At 44.0% G+C, this 13,588-nt stretch overlaps 1 protein-coding gene and 2 non-coding genes across 4 annotated transcripts in view; all 3 read left to right on the top strand.

Moving 5' to 3' along the window:
* The first annotated feature begins 73 nt into the window (after positions 1-73).
* Positions 74-13,588, top strand: part of SF3B3 (splicing factor 3b subunit 3) — a 29,353-nt gene continuing 15,838 nt past the window's right edge. Inside the window, exons 1-11 of one of the 2 annotated variants that reach the window (XM_042027356.1) lie at positions 74-183; positions 840-952; positions 1,374-1,700; positions 2,806-2,978; positions 3,339-3,480; positions 4,437-4,549; positions 5,261-5,398; positions 6,632-6,735; positions 7,948-8,113; positions 8,554-8,649; positions 9,118-9,190. In XM_042027356.1, the coding sequence (XP_041883290.1) occupies positions 883-952; positions 1,374-1,700; positions 2,806-2,978; positions 3,339-3,480; positions 4,437-4,549; positions 5,261-5,398; positions 6,632-6,735; positions 7,948-8,113; positions 8,554-8,649; positions 9,118-9,190 (1,402 nt within the window). In that variant the 5' untranslated portion in view covers positions 74-183; positions 840-882. Of the gene's footprint in view, positions 184-225; positions 247-839; positions 953-1,373; positions 1,701-2,805; positions 2,979-3,338; positions 3,481-4,436; positions 4,550-5,260; positions 5,399-6,631; positions 6,736-7,947; positions 8,114-8,553; positions 8,650-9,117; positions 9,191-13,588 lie in introns of those variants that run through there. The other variant, XM_042027357.1, reaches the window with a different exon arrangement.
* LOC121664458 lies at positions 2,021-2,102 on the top strand. The gene has a single exon (XR_006016020.1). It is a non-coding gene; the product is annotated as a small nucleolar RNA SNORD111 (small nucleolar RNA).
* LOC121664457 lies at positions 4,707-4,786 on the top strand. The gene has a single exon (XR_006016019.1). It is a non-coding gene; the product is annotated as a small nucleolar RNA SNORD111 (small nucleolar RNA).

Below are 13,588 nucleotides of genomic sequence, written 5' to 3'. Positions count from 1 at the left end.
CGCAAAAATGATTCAGGCACGGCTTGGGCAGCCTCTACCACTACACGGCGCAGGCGCGCGCCTGACCCGCGAAAGCCCCGTGGAGAAGGCGCGGGAGGGCAGCGCGCAGGCGCGGCGCTGATGGCGGAGGAGGCCGGCGGCGCGCCCGCCTAGGCCGGAGCAGCATCCGCCGCCATCCGCACGGTGAGCGCAGCTCTGCCTGCCCGGCGGCGGCTCCGCGGCCGGGACGTGCAGGACGGGCCGCTGGTTTGTGGAGGGGGAGCGTCGCGGATTCCGCGGGGCCTGGGCCGGGTGGGGGCGGCCGGGCCGGGCAGTGACCTGTGGCCGGTTCTCGGGGCGAGCGTTCCGCAGAGCGCGGGGAGGTGTTGGCTCCGTGCCCTGCCGGGGCAAGGCTGAGGGCCGGTTTCTGGGGCCCGGGGCGGTCGGCTGATGCTACGGTTCCTTCCCGCCTCAGCCTCGGGGAGAGGAGTCGGCCCTGAGCAGCTGCGGGTGGCTGCACTCGCGTTCAATGAAACGGCGGCGCCAGGGACGTGTAACGGCGCGGGGATCCCGGAGGGATTCCCTAATTGTGTTTGGCTTCTGAACAGCTATAGCCGAGACTAATTAGTAGTAATTACTGGAAGTACTGCTCAGCCGCTCGACAGTAAGGAGCTCAGCTGGCGCTCGGCAGCCGGGACACCTTGGGAGAGCCTTTTGCCTCGTCGCGCTAATAAATACCAAATAGCAGCCGGGTTCTTGGTGTAAAGTGATCCGTGCACACGGAGGAGGGCAGCGGTTCTCTCTGCTGGATGGAAGGCTTTGCTTTTGAGAAGTTTATAATTGTGTTCTACTTGTTGCAGAACTACTGGAGCTACAATAAGGTGAAGCAAATCTATCGCCAACATGTTTCTGTACAACCTAACGTTGCAGCGTGCCACAGGCATTAGCTTTGCTATCCATGGCAACTTCTCAGGTAATTTTCTCCTCCCTTCGCATGTCTTGGCTTGAGGTTTTTTTGGATAGTACAGGAAAAAGATGGGTTTTACAGTTTGCTTGGGTACAACTGGGGTTTTGTTGCTGGTACATTATCATTTGCTCTTGAGTGTTACTTGGGCTGTGGTAACTTGTGGAAAGATTGACAGAAGGTTGACTTGATTATTTATCAGTCTAACTTATCTATAGATTTAGTTTCGTATTCTGACCAATTTTCTGGTGTGTTAAAAGGTGTTCAACAATAGTGGTACCTAATGTGGTGAATAAGATTCTTTGAATTCCTCCATGGTAATCCTAAAATTGGCATTTGGAAGTTTCCTCTTCTTCCATTGTAGCGCTTCTTGAAGTTGTGTGTTGTGCTCTGTTGTTGCTGACTTGTGCTCATGTTTTGGGTACTTCAGGAACCAAACAACAAGAAATTGTTGTTTCCCGGGGCAAGATCCTGGAGTTACTCCGCCCTGATCCCAACACAGGGAAGGTTCACACTCTGCTGACCGTGGAAGTGTTTGGAGTCATCCGGTCCCTCATGGCCTTTAGGCTGACGGGGGGGACCAAAGACTACATCGTGGTGGGCAGCGATTCGGGGCGCATTGTCATTCTGGAGTACCAGCCCTCCAAGAACGTGTTTGAGAAGATCCATCAGGAGACCTTTGGCAAGAGTGGATGTCGCAGAATCGTCCCAGGCCAATACTTGGCTGTGGACCCAAAGGGCCGTGCTGTCATGATCAGTAAGTTACTCTGTCAGCTTGTGTTCTCCTTACTTTTTTTGTTTTCTGTCTTGTGGATATTTAGTTTGGAACAAGTCTTGGCCAGGTATAATTGGAATTGTTTCTCGGGCAGTGTTTTAGGCTGTGAGTTTTGTCAAGGAGAATGCAGGCATGCAGAGTAGTTCGTTGATGCTGATGGAATTGCACAAATAAATTCTAATGCTGGGTGAAAAGTTGGAAAGGGACCGGTTTGCTTAGTGCGCAGAGCCTTGAAGTGTGGTGTGCGGGAGAGAAGATGGGATTGCAGTCGCCAGTGCTACAGTGTAGCCAGTCAGTTCCCGTGGCCTGAAATGATGTTCTGAGTTCATGTCTCTTCTCTGAGATGTGTTGTGGAGACAGCCAGATGCATTTCTGATCAGGCGTCACAGGTAGAAGGACACTTGGGAGAATTTTTTTTGGTAAGATTTAGCATGAGGCGTATGGAACTTTCTCAGTTTGCTGAAGGCAGCTCTGTGCAGTGCTGATGGTAGTTTCCCAGTATGTCTTTATACTGGGAATAGCAGTAAATAATATTGTTTCTTTTCTAACATGTCTGCTTTTCCTGGGTGAGAAGGTAGCACAGTTACAGTTGTGCCATTCATGTTGGTATCTGAGTGGTGTTTTTTATGTTGTGGGTGCTGTGTGTCAGGCAAGAATACGTTTTCTTAGTTAAAATATTTTTGTGGAAAAGTTGTCACGCCAATTGGCTTTAAACAGCAGAACATCTGGATGCTTCTTTCCATTTGTCTTTGCTTCCTTGCAGTCTGTCATCTCTGGTGTGGTGAAAGGAGCAAGTAGATCTGCTTCAAGCCATTGTAGATGGAGTATTGGGCCAGGTGAATGTAGCTCAAAGGGTCAGGCTTTGGCTTTAAAGAGCTGAAGTTGTCATTTTGTGCTTGCAGCCGGAGAGATTTAAAATGAGACATTCGAGGTTAATTGGTGGCACAGAGATAAACACCAGGGGTGAACTTCAGCTGAAATAATGCTGACATTCTCTTGCCAACTTACAGCTCGGTTTTGGACTGCAGGTATGGTCAGATTTGATCATCAAGTGATGGGCTTCACATGCTGTTGTCCTTTCTTGCAGGTGCCATTGAAAAGCAGAAGCTGGTGTATATCCTGAACAGAGATGCTGCTGCTCGACTCACTATTTCCTCCCCACTGGAAGCCCACAAGGCCAATACCTTGGTCTACCATGTGGTGGGAGTCGATGTGGGATTTGAAAACCCAATGTTTGCTTGTCTGGAAATGGATTATGAGGTGAGAAGAACTTGATTTCCCTTTGCTGTCTTTTGAGCTTTGTTGTTCCTGTTCTGTTTTTCATCTGTCACTGGGGAACACTGGCTGCTTTTGCTGTCTGAGATAGTTTGTTTTTCACAAACTCACTGGCTTTTTGTCTTGCCTTCAGCCAGAATGGGCAAGTCTCTTCCGTCTTGGTGATTCTTTTTGCTTTTCAGCTGAAAATATGTCCGTTTTCTTGGTCTGAACTTCCCTTGTGCAGCTTCCAGCAAGTCTTTTGGCCTTCATTCTGTTGTTACTCAAAACTGTTTTGCCACACATCAGTTTTGCTCCTCCTTTTAATACTTTTCTTGAAAGACACCTCCATGTGTTCTGTTTTAGGAAGCAGACAATGATCCGACAGGCGAAGCTGCAGCCAACACACAGCAGACATTGACGTTTTATGAACTGGACTTGGGTTTGAACCACGTTGTCAGGAAATACAGTGAGCCCCTGGAAGAGCATGGCAACTTCCTCATAACAGGTACTGCCCACAGTTATTTTCGCATAAGTCTGCTTGGTTCCCATTCCCCAGGGAAACACAATTAATACTCTTTACGTATTAGGAGTTGTTTCAATTGTAGTCTGAGCCATTCGTATAAATTAATTAATTGACTTTGCAGTCAGGTAATGAGGGGTGGTTCACACGTGGAAATACACAAGCATTCATAGAAGTAGCTGCAGTTTGAGAATGCTCCTGAAATTAGCTGGTAGCAATGCAAAAGGACTTAGTTTTAGTTAATGTATAGGTGCTGTACTCTCTTGCATGGGATTCCATCACCTAAAGGCAGTAGATGAATCTGTGGATTAAAAGCTCACTTTAAGGGGTTGGATGCAAAGCTAATATAAGACTTTCAACTAGGGAAACTGCTGCAGGCTCCTCTCCAAGCACAAAAGATGCTGAGCTAGGAGAGCATCTTTGTATGCTTGCCCTGTTGCATCTCCTGTAGGCAGCTGTCAGACAGACACCAAATATTGTGCTGAATCTGTTTGATGATATCTTCTGTTACACTGAGATCACAAGAGAAGCATTTTTAAAACCATACTTTAACTAAAGATGTGTCAGAAACCGTCCATGATGGATTTTTCTGCAAGCAAACATACCAGAAACCCAAGGGTTGTGTTTAACTGACAAGTTGCTAGTGTGTTATTTTGGGTGTGTCATGGCTTTCTAAGCAAGAATAAGCCAGGAAGGATAAAACTTAAGCAATTTATCAGAAGCTGCATCCTTCCAGGTCCCCTGGTTCCATCTTCCCTGTTCTCATGGTGGCACAGGCAGCGGTACTCAGTCTTTTGTGTTCATTTTCAATAAGAGCAGGTTTGTATATGCAGGGTGATGGAGAGTACTGGAAACTACATTGCTTTAAAGAAAACCAAATGTTCTGCAGGCAGTGAGTGAGATCTGTGGTAAAGGCTTTTCTCCTCACATTTTTCTTACAGTTCCTGGTGGTTCTGATGGCCCCAGCGGGGTGCTGATCTGTTCTGAAAACTATATTACTTACAAAAACTTTGGTGACCAGCCTGATATCAGATGCCCAATTCCCAGGAGACGGGTGAGAATTTTTTAAGATGATGAATGCTTGGAATTTGCCTTTCAAGGTTAAGGGCATCAGGAAGGTTTTAAAGTAAGAAAAAAAAGGTGTTAAACACATGTTGGCTTATCTACCTCACTGGCTTTGTGTTATCTGGGAGGGAGGACAGAATTGGGCATAGCCTGAGGTGATGAGTGTGGTTCATGTCTCTTCTCTGAGATTTACACTGGAGATACTGCAAAGACTCTGATCAGGCAGCACTGTCACTGCAAGATAGGCTTATTTGAGATTGTGAGTCACGGTGCCTATTGTAGATGCAGGTGAATTCAACAACTGCTCTGTTGCATCTAAAGCTGCTTCCTTTCCCTTTGGTATTGGGAATTATGTGCTTTGGCAGTGCTTTGTACACCCACCAAGGTGCTCAAAACCAGCTGCATGGGTTGCAGCCCTTTCCTCTGTTTTTAGCTTTGATATGTGAGAGTTACCTGGAGAGGAGAGTAAAAAACGTGAAGGGATGATGCTTAGGCACGGTGTCCCACAGCTGTATTTCCTTCTGGGGCAGAGATGTACTGAGGGTGACTATGGGTGTAACAAAGTGATGTGCTTTGTGTTAAAAGCTTCCTTGCATACTGTGACCTCTTGAGGCACCTGTGAAATGGAAACACTTAAGTGAAATCACCTCTGTGCTTGTCAGGTAATTCCACCAATGACCTCCACTCTCTTTCCTGACAGAATGACTTGGATGACCCAGAGAGGGGTATGATTTTTGTCTGCTCTGCTACACATAAGACCAAGTCCATGTTCTTCTTCCTGGCCCAGACAGAGCAGGGAGACATCTTCAAAATTACTCTGGAGACTGATGAAGACATGGTAAGTATCACGTGAATGCAGAAGCATTAATTGAGAAGAGTCCTTAGTCAATTACTTTCTCTAAGGTGATAACCATTTACTGTTGTAAATATTTACTGTTGTAGTTATCAAAAAGCTTTGTAAGGGCACATGTTTACATGATTTGTAATACAGTTAACCCTGGTTGCAGCTGGGGGTATTACTCATAGAGACACACGATGCAGGGTTTGCAAAATCCTTGGAGGATTATGCTGTGAGTATTATGCTCTAGAGTCACTTGAGCACATTTCAGATATTCTACAGGTGGTCTTTTCTTTAAGAGATGTGAACAGTGGTCCATGAACATAGTGGAGAGTATTTCAGTAACTAATTCTGTGGGACTTAGTTTCCCTGGATTGCAGCAAGTGCCCTCTGGTCTCTTAATTGAATATTTACACGCTACAATCAATATTTTGATTACATATCAAATATTTTTGCAAATTGAGGTAACTAGCCTGGTACAGCTGGTCTGTGAGTTGAAATTACAGGCTTGCAGTGGCTTGCTGCTGCCTGTTTTAGTATTCTGCTCTGTAAAGATCTCTGCTGCAGTGTTACTAGTTGGGTTTTTTGAGTAAATGTTGAGTGTTAATTCCTCCTTCATCTAAACACGTCAAATTTGGTACAGGGGATGATTGTGTAGCAGGTGCCAAGCCCACCAGGGTTCAGGGAGTGTTTGGACAATGATCTCAGACACATAGTGTGATTTTTGGGGTTGTTCTGTGCAGAGCTGGGAGTTGGATTTGATAATCCTTGTGGGTCCCTTCCAACTCTGAATACTCTGCAATTCTGTGGTGTTCAAGTGGCTGAAGATTCTTCTCGGATGTTTCAGCAACAGTTGTTGTGACCATATCAAATTTAGAAATTTGCTCAGGACAGTTATTTTTCTCATGTTGGAGAATTGGCTGGTGCTCAGTGAAGCAAATTTCCTTTCTTAGGCAGGTTTGCTATTTTTACAGCTTCTGTTTTCCAAACTGACTCAGTGTTACAAAAGGCAGAAAGTCTTGGAATAGAACAGGCAGCCTGGCTTGTGTGTTCAAATAATCTGTTGGATTTTGTGATTTATGACCTGGTGCCCCAAACTACTGATGTGTTAAGCCTGGCCTGCTCTTGTTTCATTTCTTTGGAGAAATTAGCTAGGCAGGTTTTTTTTTATTAAATCACACACGTGGCGTTCCAGTACTTTACCATCAGAGTCACATCTTCATCTGCTTGCAGGTAACAGAGATTCGACTGAAGTACTTTGACACTGTTCCTGTTGCTGCTGCCATGTGCGTGCTGAAAACAGGCTTTCTCTTTGTGGCGTCTGAATTTGGAAACCAGTGAGTAAACAATTTCACGTCAGTGTTTTTCCCCTGACACAGACTGGTTCTGTTCAGGCCTGCAGACTGACCCTTGAACTTACTGTGCGTAGAAAGACAACACCTCTGATTTAATGGGTAAATAGGTGCTTTCTTCAGAGGATTTGAGAAGAATGGTTGGATTAGGTGATGAATGGGGGAATTTTCTTGTTGTTGGAACTCAGATTAGATGATGAAGTGTAGAGAATAAAAGATTACTTGCTGTTGCAATGGTTTTTGGAAGAATTGAGCACTTTCTGTTTGTGTAGGGTTCATCACATATCTAGATGAATTATCTTTTCGATTAGTTTGATAGTTTTGGATGTTTGTGTGTATGGCCCACTCAGAAGTAAATAGGTTTTCTTATCAGTAACTGTGTTCCTTTCCTTAGCAGATGTGTATTTGAGAGCTTTCTCTTAATTCATGTTTGGGCTTCTAAACACTCTAAAGGATCATGCACACCTTTGAAGATTAGCTTAACCGTGTCTGAGTGGGGGATTCACAGGAATAGAGATTTAAACTTTTTTTTCCTGACTGTATCTACAGTCAGCCACCTGAGGGAGCCCCAGCCAGTTTGCTGGACTGAATCTGAATTGAGGAAGCTCTTGAGAAAGCCATATTCGGGCTTTTATTAAAAACAGGAAGTAACTCGGTCTATCCTTCCGTGGATTTTTTGGTTTTGGTTTTTTTTTTTTTTCTTCTCTGACATTTTACTTGATTGTTGTGTTATTTAGGCTCATAAAATGGAATAGGGAATGTGGTTAAAAATAGTGTGGTTAAAAAGGTGAGAGTATTCCAATAAAATAGATAACTGTGGAGTTGAAGTCTTAGCCACTGGCCTTGCTTTTGGCCTCAGCTGTCAGTTGGTGCTTTGGCTTCAACACAATATCTAAAAGGCTCAAAGGTAAACAAAACACTGAACCTCTGGGATACTTTGCCAGTGACAGCTGCAAATATGAAGGGCTGGGAGTTTGTGGGGGGTTTCTTGTTAGTAGTTTTTTTTATCTTTTCAGGCCTCTCATTATTTTTAAATATTTTGTCACCCAGAAGACAATCCTTAAAGCCAAGTATTAATAACTGCATAATGTAGGGTTGGATTTTTTTCTTCCCTACTAGCTGAATTAAGTTAAGCCTTACTTAAAGAAGTTACATGAGCCTTGCTGTGAACATGCTGACACTCTTCTCTCTCTGAAGTTACCTGTACCAGATAGCTCACCTGGGGGATGATGATGAGGAGCCAGAGTTTTCTTCTGCCATGCCTCTTGAGGAAGGAGACACATTCTTTTTTCAGCCACGACCTCTGAAGAACCTGGTGCTGGTGGATGAGTTGGACAGTTTGTCTCCTATTCTGTGTTGTCAGGTATGCTGCCATCAGCAAGTTCCTGTTTACACATGTGTAAGTGGAGTCACTAGCTATGTTATTCCAGGTTTCCAGAAATACTGCTCTAAATAAAGACTCATAGAAAGGCAAATCTTCAGAGTTCTTGTACAGCTGCCTGAGATTGGTACCTGGCCTGGTAGCTTTTGATTCCTGTGGAGATAAATACGTGTCTAAACACATGGTGTCAGCCAGCAATTCTGTGCTGCTTCTCTGTTGACCATCAGACCAGTTCTTTGCAGTGAGTTTGGGTAAAACTTGACATTCTTTCAAGGCAGCAGCTGCAACATCCTTCACAGCTTTTGGTGTTTGAAAAAAGCATTCTTGAAGCAGTAGTGTGATATATATATATGTATATATATATAGCTTAGTTTTATTTTCTCATTCCATGGATGTTGTTTTGACACACTTTCTCCACACAGATAGCAGATTTGGCCAATGAAGACACACCCCAGTTGTATGTGGCTTGTGGTCGGGGGCCCAGGTCGTCCTTGAGGGTTTTAAGACATGGACTTGAGGTAAGACATCCAGCACTAACAGCCTGAGAGATGAGGGTGGTGTGAGGAAGTCCTGTAGTCTGGAGAGCTCCTTTCTCTTGCTTGGAGAAATAGAAGGGTTGTACTGTTTATTCTTACATTCTCAAAGGCTTTTTGTTTACTTGACTTCAACAACCTGCATTCTGTCTCTTCTAAGACTTGAGTGTATTGAGCTGGAACATTCCTGGTGCCTGCCAGCTGCTGCTGATCTCTGCTGGGGGCGGATGACCTTGTTTTAAAGCTGATCATCCAGAGCAATAATGTTGCCATATCATTGCTGAATATATTCTGCCCTGTAGCACATCTGGCATGGGCTGAGAATGTCAGAATTGGGAATTGTTAGCATTCCTGCCCAGTTGTGGGAAAGCTTAAAAACTGGTGGTTTGGTTGCATACTCTAGTAAATCTAAACATCTGTTTGCAAAAGAACCTTCTTCCTGTTTACTCTTAGGTATCCGAAATGGCCGTCTCAGAGCTGCCTGGTAACCCCAATGCTGTATGGACTGTGAGAAGACATGTTGAAGGTATGCAGTATTTTCCTGAAGCACAGGGAGGTCACAATGGTTTTATGTGTGGTTTTTTTGTTGTTTTTTTCTGGTTTTCTGTCCAAGGAGATAGGAATGGTGCTGCGTGATGGTTGTGTGCCATCCCCAGAAATTGTGGTTTGAATCAGCAGCCACCTGCTTGTGTTTAGAAGCCACCCACCCTCTGGTCCCCTAGCATTGTCACACTTCCTTTTGACAAAGAAGCAGCTGCCTGCAGCTGCATTTGTCACCCAATATGCTGTGTCAGCTGTACATTTGCAACCTGAAGCTGCTGAACTTCTCATGCTTCCCCACTTCCCATACTTTTTTGCCCATAAGTTCTTGCTCAAAGATCAGCAGGCAACAGCTATTCTTGTTGTTGGAGCATACTCAGTATTCTTCATGTGTGTGTTGACAAGTGCAGTAATCAGCTCTTTGTGAGAGAGTGGGATACAAATTATGGAACAAAGATGATAAATCAGCAACAGTGTCTGTATTTTATTACCTCCTTCTGTGCATATCTGTGAAAAAAAGTCTGGGCTAGGACACACTCCCTATTCAAAACCCAGCAGTGTGTAGAATGATGGTGATTCTGGGAAGGTCAAGATACCAGGTTGGCAGAGTATACTGGATTAGGGGTTTGGTTGGTTGTTCAGGCTTTTTTCTTATATCCTGATCTGAAATAATAACCTTACTAAAGTACAGGAGGAAGTGTAGTCCCTTGTCCTGCCTTTCTCTTAAAGGTGAGAACAGAGTTGCACAGAAGCACCTAAAAAGCTTAAAGGGAATCTGTTCTGGGTACTGGCAGTCTCAGAGATTATTTCCAAGGCAGTGCTTTGTATAACTCTCACAAAGATTTCCCCAGGTTTATACACTGGATCTAGAAAGGCCAGATTGTTGCAGTAGAGGCCTTAGCCTGCTATGGTGACATGATACCTTGTATTTAAGGAGTAGTGTGTCTTCCAGGGAACCAGTAACCCTGTGGGAATTTTCAAACACTGCAGTGGGATTTACCTTGCCTTGTGAGACCTGCCATCAGTTCCTGTGTTCATGTCCTGAGACGCATGTACTGCCTAAGCAACATGGGAGGAACTTTGAGCATAAAGTGCCTTCATGTCCCCCAGAAATAAAAAGGTCAAAAGGAAAGTATTTCCACAGTTCATATTAAAAAATACATGGTTCTCTGAAAAGGGGCATTCCAGTTTGTTAGAAACCTTTTCTCCAGCATTCTGGAAAAGAAGCTGGTAAGATTGTCTCCCTCTGAGGACTGGAGGCTTCTGACATCACCTTACAGTTTTAAAATCTTTTCTCTTGGGATTCCAGAAGAAGACTTTGACTTTTCAGGAGGTGAAGGACCATTCATGATCTGCAGGAAGTGGACCAGTCTCATTTGCCTCCTCTTCTTTCCACCTTCCAAATTCTCCAGGTTTCAGCATCATCATCTCCGTGATTTCAGAAAGACTGGAATCTGTAGCTGTTAAGCCGTGCTACTTACTGAATACAGTTATATGAAACTGATCCCCAAGTTCCAACTCTTGGAATTCAGAAATTATTTTAGTGGGCTTTAATCAGAGAGAATGCAGAACCTTTTCAAACATGTATCTAATCTTGAAACTGCCCTTGAGGACTCAGTTTGCAGCGTGGGGTTTCCCGGCTCTGCCTCAGTGCCATGGTACGTGTATGCTGCTGGGCCTCTGTAAGAAACACCCAGGTCTGCAGTCTTCAAAGCAAATACTAACTTTGGCTGGTACGTGGTGATACTCACTACCAATACCAAGCCTTTTTTTTTCTTCCACAGGTTGCTGGTGGTGGAGGTGCTGATCACCACAGGTGTGTACCTACTGCTAGGGGCAACTGTACAGTCCCACAGGTTAACCACAGACAATCCCAACAGCATGGGGCTACATTTATGCTAAGCACTTCAGTAAAAAAATTCTAGAAACTGGTGTGTAGTTGAAGATTTTTGCCTTTGAAGTTCAGTAGCTGAGAAGTAGAAAGCAGATCCCAGTCTATCTTGCAGTCCTTGGGAAGCAAAACAATCAACTGTGTCTCTGTGGGACAGTCAGTTCTTGCTAAAATTGGATGTGTATGTTTTAGGGGTATTTTCAGCTCTCATGTAGACCAAGGTTAGGCTCCCAGCTGCTTTGTACAGACCTCCAAGAGAAAAAGATCAAGTGTGCTTGGAGCACGTGTAGATATTGCTGGCATGGGAATGTCCTGTGATGATGGGATTCATCTGCCCATGAGACAGAAGTGGATGGGATTTGCACCAAACCCTCTCTTGCAGTTGAGTATCTGTGGATGTAGCCGTGTGGTGTGTTGACAGATGGGAGCTGGGAGTCAAGAGTCAGCATTCCCTACCTGGCACTCTTGCTGGAGGAGCAATGTGCAGTGAGTCAGCGCTGCAGAGTCGCCACGCAGTAGTAAACAGAAGCCCAGGAAAATGTGCTGTCATCCCCTCAGAGTCTGTTAACTGAGAGTGATCCTGAGCTCTGCCACTGCTCACCAGTTTGTTCACAGAACTCCTCTGAGCTAGTGGTGACTGCATTTGTATCAGTGCAGATTCAGATGCTATAGAGTGTGAGAAAACTGTCACAACTGCACTGGCATATAAAAATGGAATTCTTATGGACTAACTCACACTGAATCCATGACAAATAATGAAAAGCACAGTAGTGTAGAGTTCAAGGACTGAAATGTCATGTTTTCATAACTGGTTATGATGTGTGCATGAAGCTGCAGAAAACTTGTAACGCATGCGTCGGAGAACGAGTCTAGCTGTGGTTCTTCAGAGTCATTAAAACGTCTCTGTTACTGAAAGGAGCTGACTGGAGCAATTAGAAGGGTAATAAGCATCTCTGAAGTCTTGTCTCTGCATACAAAATTATGTCTATCTTTTCAAAACTCTGGGGGAGCCTGATGTTTTCCTTGGGATTGTGTAGAGCTAAATAGATATCTTTTCATATTAAAATGTATAGATCTTTTCTTTTTCTAACTGAGAACACTTCTCAGTGTGCCTTAGGGATTTAGTCCTCTTAATTTCAACTAGGCTGCTATATTTTCGAAACCAAAATTGTATTGTTTGAGGCTAGATGAATGTCTTATTCACTGACTTAATTCTGGTAAATCAAACCCTTTATTTCAAAAGCTCCAGCAGAGAGTCATTAAGCAACACAGACTTCAAGCAAAAAATGCACTTGTCACCATTATTGACACAGACTTAGAGGCATGCTCTAATATAAATGTAAGCCAATGGAAAGAAAGAGCTTAAAAGTATTAAGAGGTAGGAATGAGTTTTTGTTTAGAGTAGGACTAAGGGAATCTGTTTTGTTTTCAGATGAGAGTTCTTTATCCTATTCCAAATCACATGTTTAGACCTCCAGCTGGGTCACAGTGGTTTATCATAAGAATTGACAACCCCCAGGGAGGAAGGCAGAAGCTCTGAAGTAATTTGGAAAGCAACAGTGGTCTTTGAAATGGAATTCTTAGAACATCCTGTCTATGGGATATTTATGAATCAAATGCTTAGCCTGTGAACTGCTAGAAACTCCATGATCGAGGAATTCTTGTAGACTTCTGGTGCTGAAAAATTTCTCCAAGTTTGTAGGAGAAGCTGCTGTCAGTGTAGAAAATAAGCAATGTGTGTGTCTTGCTGAACTCTTATCATCTGCTGTTAATGTTGGAGGAATTCTCCTGTTGAGCCAAGCGTTCAAGTAGTTGGCGATACTGATCGGGTTCTGTGGGCAGATTCAGCTCTTGCTTTCTCATTCCCCCAAATGGACTGGTTCCTGTAGTTTGTTGGTGTAGGGTTTTGGAGCTGTTGGAGGTTATAGGCTGTGATCACTTAATAGAGTAGAAACAGAGTTCATGCCACAGACATCTGTTGGAACTGCTTTAGTTACACAGAACTCTTCAGTTTGATCAGAGTTGTGGTCTGTATACCAGATGTTGCAGAGAAGAATGATGGTTTTTTTTTAATTTTTCACTTGCATATTTTCAGCTGTATGTAAGAACTTTTTGTTATAAACGTGACACAGCAGGTTTGGCAATGCTTCCCTCTAAACAGGGTGGATAAGAAAAGAATTATTAGTTCTTGAAGCATTTGTTTTGGTTAACCCAGCTCAGGTTCTATAAGCTGCTGCTTTGTATTTTGTAGCATCCTGTTTCGATCCCAGTTAGAGTCCTGTATTTTCCTTTTCTATTAAAGTCATTAGCCACTTCTCCATGTCTCCCACATTTGAAAATTATGGAGAATCTCGTTCCAAGGCAGAAACTGTGACAGCTCTCTTACACCCTCACCTCCACTAGATATGCTGTGGTGCCCAGGTCTGAGGTTTGGGTTGAGTTGGGTTAAAATGAGGAATTTTCTTTTTAAGAAATAGCACTTGCATGACAACA

The sequence above is a fragment of the Corvus kubaryi genome, unplaced genomic scaffold (genome assembly GCF_017639235.1).
Source record: "Corvus kubaryi isolate FWS band 111438036 unplaced genomic scaffold, C.kubaryi_AGA036_p1.0 37300, whole genome shotgun sequence".
NCBI classification, from domain to species: domain Eukaryota; kingdom Metazoa; phylum Chordata; class Aves; order Passeriformes; family Corvidae; genus Corvus; species Corvus kubaryi.
This window is presented reverse-complemented; position numbering and strand designations above follow the sequence as displayed.